This window comes from Thalia democratica, chromosome 6 (assembly GCF_965202585.1).
Source record: "Thalia democratica chromosome 6, ktThaDemo2.hap1.1, whole genome shotgun sequence".
NCBI lineage: Eukaryota > Metazoa > Chordata > Thaliacea > Salpida > Salpidae > Thalia > Thalia democratica.
This window is the reverse complement of record NC_139170.1, coordinates 35,499,322-35,502,156: the sequence shown is the minus strand read 5'-3', so window position 1 is coordinate 35,502,156 and position 2,835 is coordinate 35,499,322. Positions and strand designations below refer to the sequence as shown.

At 26.1% G+C, this 2,835-nt stretch overlaps 1 protein-coding gene across 1 annotated transcript; it reads left to right on the top strand.

Annotated features, from left to right (window-relative positions):
• Positions 1-1,097: 1,097 nt before the first annotated feature.
• LOC145839022 (coiled-coil domain-containing protein 12-like) lies at positions 1,098-1,562 on the top strand. Its single transcript, XM_082946636.1, has one exon. The coding sequence runs from the start codon at positions 1,098-1,100 to the stop codon at positions 1,560-1,562; it is 465 nt and encodes a 154-aa protein (XP_082802762.1).
• The last annotated feature ends 1,273 nt before the right edge of the window (positions 1,563-2,835 follow it).

The window sequence follows — 2,835 nt, the reverse complement described above, 5'->3', positions numbered from 1 at the left end:
TAAAAACTCCGATTAACACAATAACAAAATATAGCAACTATACAAATAAACAGTTGACATCGTACTTAAAAAGTACGATGCAAACGCAACACTTATACAATCAATGCGCTCACTACCAAGCCAAAAACTAACTCATCTAAAATAAGCGCGTTCTCTGAATTTAAGCGGTTTTTACTTTGAGAGAAAGGAGAAAAACAGTGCTAAAACTGTTACACACAAAAGACTTACCGACAACTTATTTATCAAAAAACACATTTAAAATCGTCTAACAGTATCTTTTTAATGTTGCCATACTATTTTAGACATTTTTTTTACTTTAAATCTCATTTCATACTAAAATTAGACTAAAAAACTTGCACTTTTCAAAAGACGGAAAAAATTCAGAAAACCTGGAAAAGATTTCTTTAAAACCTTTGGCAACCCTGAAACTGTTTACATTCTTTCTAAGAGTTAAAAATGGCACAAATATTTTTTGTTTGACATATGTTATGTATATACAACATTAGAAAACTTTTTTTACAAAATATGTAATAGTTGTAATTTTAAGTATAATGCAGGGGAATGTTTTGACTGGTTTCTTGTTTTCCTGTGAACCCCTGAAAAAAAGAAAAGAAAAATAGATTCTTAGAATATCAATAAAAACGTTGTTTATTGATTTAGTTTTGGTTATTTGATAAACTTTGAATAATAAATATTGAAAATTTTCAAATTTATTGTATACAACTAAAATTACACTATAATATTATTCTGAGGATGCGGTACACGAAACTAATTAATAAACTTTTTCTAAAAATGAGTGACTTACGTTTATATTTTTTAGTTAAAACCACTAACTAAACCAAACTGTTCAAAAATAACAACTATTTTAAACAATAAAAGAAAAAATTCTAATTTTTAGGTTTGACTTAAAAATAATCTGTATGAACAAAAAACAAAACTTTAGAAACTTTCAAAATACTTTTTACACGAAGCGCTCTCTAGTGTTGGTAGAATTATGACGTCATACACAAATGCTATGTTACAAACAAAGATTTGCAAAAAGATTGGTTTGCTGAATAATCAGTAAAAATTCAAAAAAGGTAAGTTACATCAGAAAAATGGCGAATTATGAAATTGGAAAAATGGAAGAGGCAGCTAAGAAAAGAAGAAAAAGACTACTTGCAATGAAAAATAAAATGAAAAATGATGCCAAGAAAAAAAATCAAGTCAAAGTAAAGATACAACAAATAAAATTCCAAAGTTATCAACCTGAGAATGAAACTATAAAAGAAAAGAAAATACAAAGGGTTGAAGCGCCTGATATCATAAAACACATTCAGCTTCATTTAAAAAAAGAAAATGAACCTTTAGAAGTTGACATTGACCTTTACAAGCTAGCACCAAAAAAACCTGATTGGGATCTTAGACGAAATATAGAACAAAAAATGATTAAACTTGAAATTAAAACTTCCAGAGCTATAAGTGAAATAGTAAGAGAAAAGCTGCAAAAGTCAGTTATGGAAAAGAAGAGGATTAACAATAAAGGAATGCCTGAAAACTTCCACAACACTAGTGATTATTAATAACACCAACTGCATCTATAAAATTTAACAAAAATACAATTTTGTTACAGACCGGTCCTTTTCAGGGCCACCATACCTTATATTTTAGTAAACTTTTCAGTTTTTTTTACTTTTAAATATATTTGTTTGTTATTTATTAACATTAATGAAGATTTTTTACATGTTTTTATTCTTATAAATACTATTTAAGTCGTGATTAGAAAAAAAAAATATTCACTCCAAATGCTATATCTTGGTTTAAATGTCTAAGATCAAAAAAAAAATAATTTACAGAATGAAATAAAACATTTATCGAAAAAATTAAATGTTCTACTACCTAAATTATTTTAAATTTTTAAATCATTTATAAATACTAAATAATTATTAAACTCTTAAAATAAAGCAAAAATTTTTTATAAGTTGTTGAAGACAGAAGTAGTAAACAAATGTATTTTTAAATGTTTACTTTTGTAGTAAATATTTAATGTAAATCACATTAATCATCGTAAAAAGTTTTGTGCAAGTTAAGGTTTAAGAATTTCTTTTTATACCACTAGTTGGCGTAAATCGCTTAGACGAAGTCCGTGACAATGAGATATATCAAAACTATATTAAAGGTCCGCAGCTTTTTACTTTTACATTTAGAGAAGCAAATGACAGATAATTGCAAACCACTAACACAAAACAAAAGAATAAATTTTAAACAGTAACAATAAAAATTCTACAGCTATGTAAAACAAAAGCTCAAGTTAACACCTTCTTTACCTGTATTAATTAATAAAAATAATTTTCCAATAATATCAGAACTTGATAAAGCCTCTTTTTTTAACAAGTCCTTTAAAAAGGTATTTATTAAAGATTGTGATGACAAAAATTTTAAAATTTTTAGTAAAAAGTGTTTGGAAATGAAAAACTTCTTCATAAGCAATGATAAAATAATTAATTCTGTTAATCATTTAGAAGATAAAATAATCAGAACGCCTGAAAACATTCCTTCATATTTTATTAAACGCACTATTTATTCCCTAATACTTCCAATTTCACTAATTTTTAATTTTTCACTAGCTACATCCTCTGTACCAAACCAGTGAAAACTCTCATATGTCATACCAGTGCACAAAAAAAGTAGTAAGTACAACCCTTTAAACTACAGACCCATTTCTTTGACAAGCAGTTTTTGTAGAATTTTCGAACATAAAATTTCTTTAAAAGTACTTGATCATCTTTTTTTAAATAAGCTAATTTCAAATAAACAGTTTGGTTTTCTACCTAATCGATCATCTAGTTATCAACT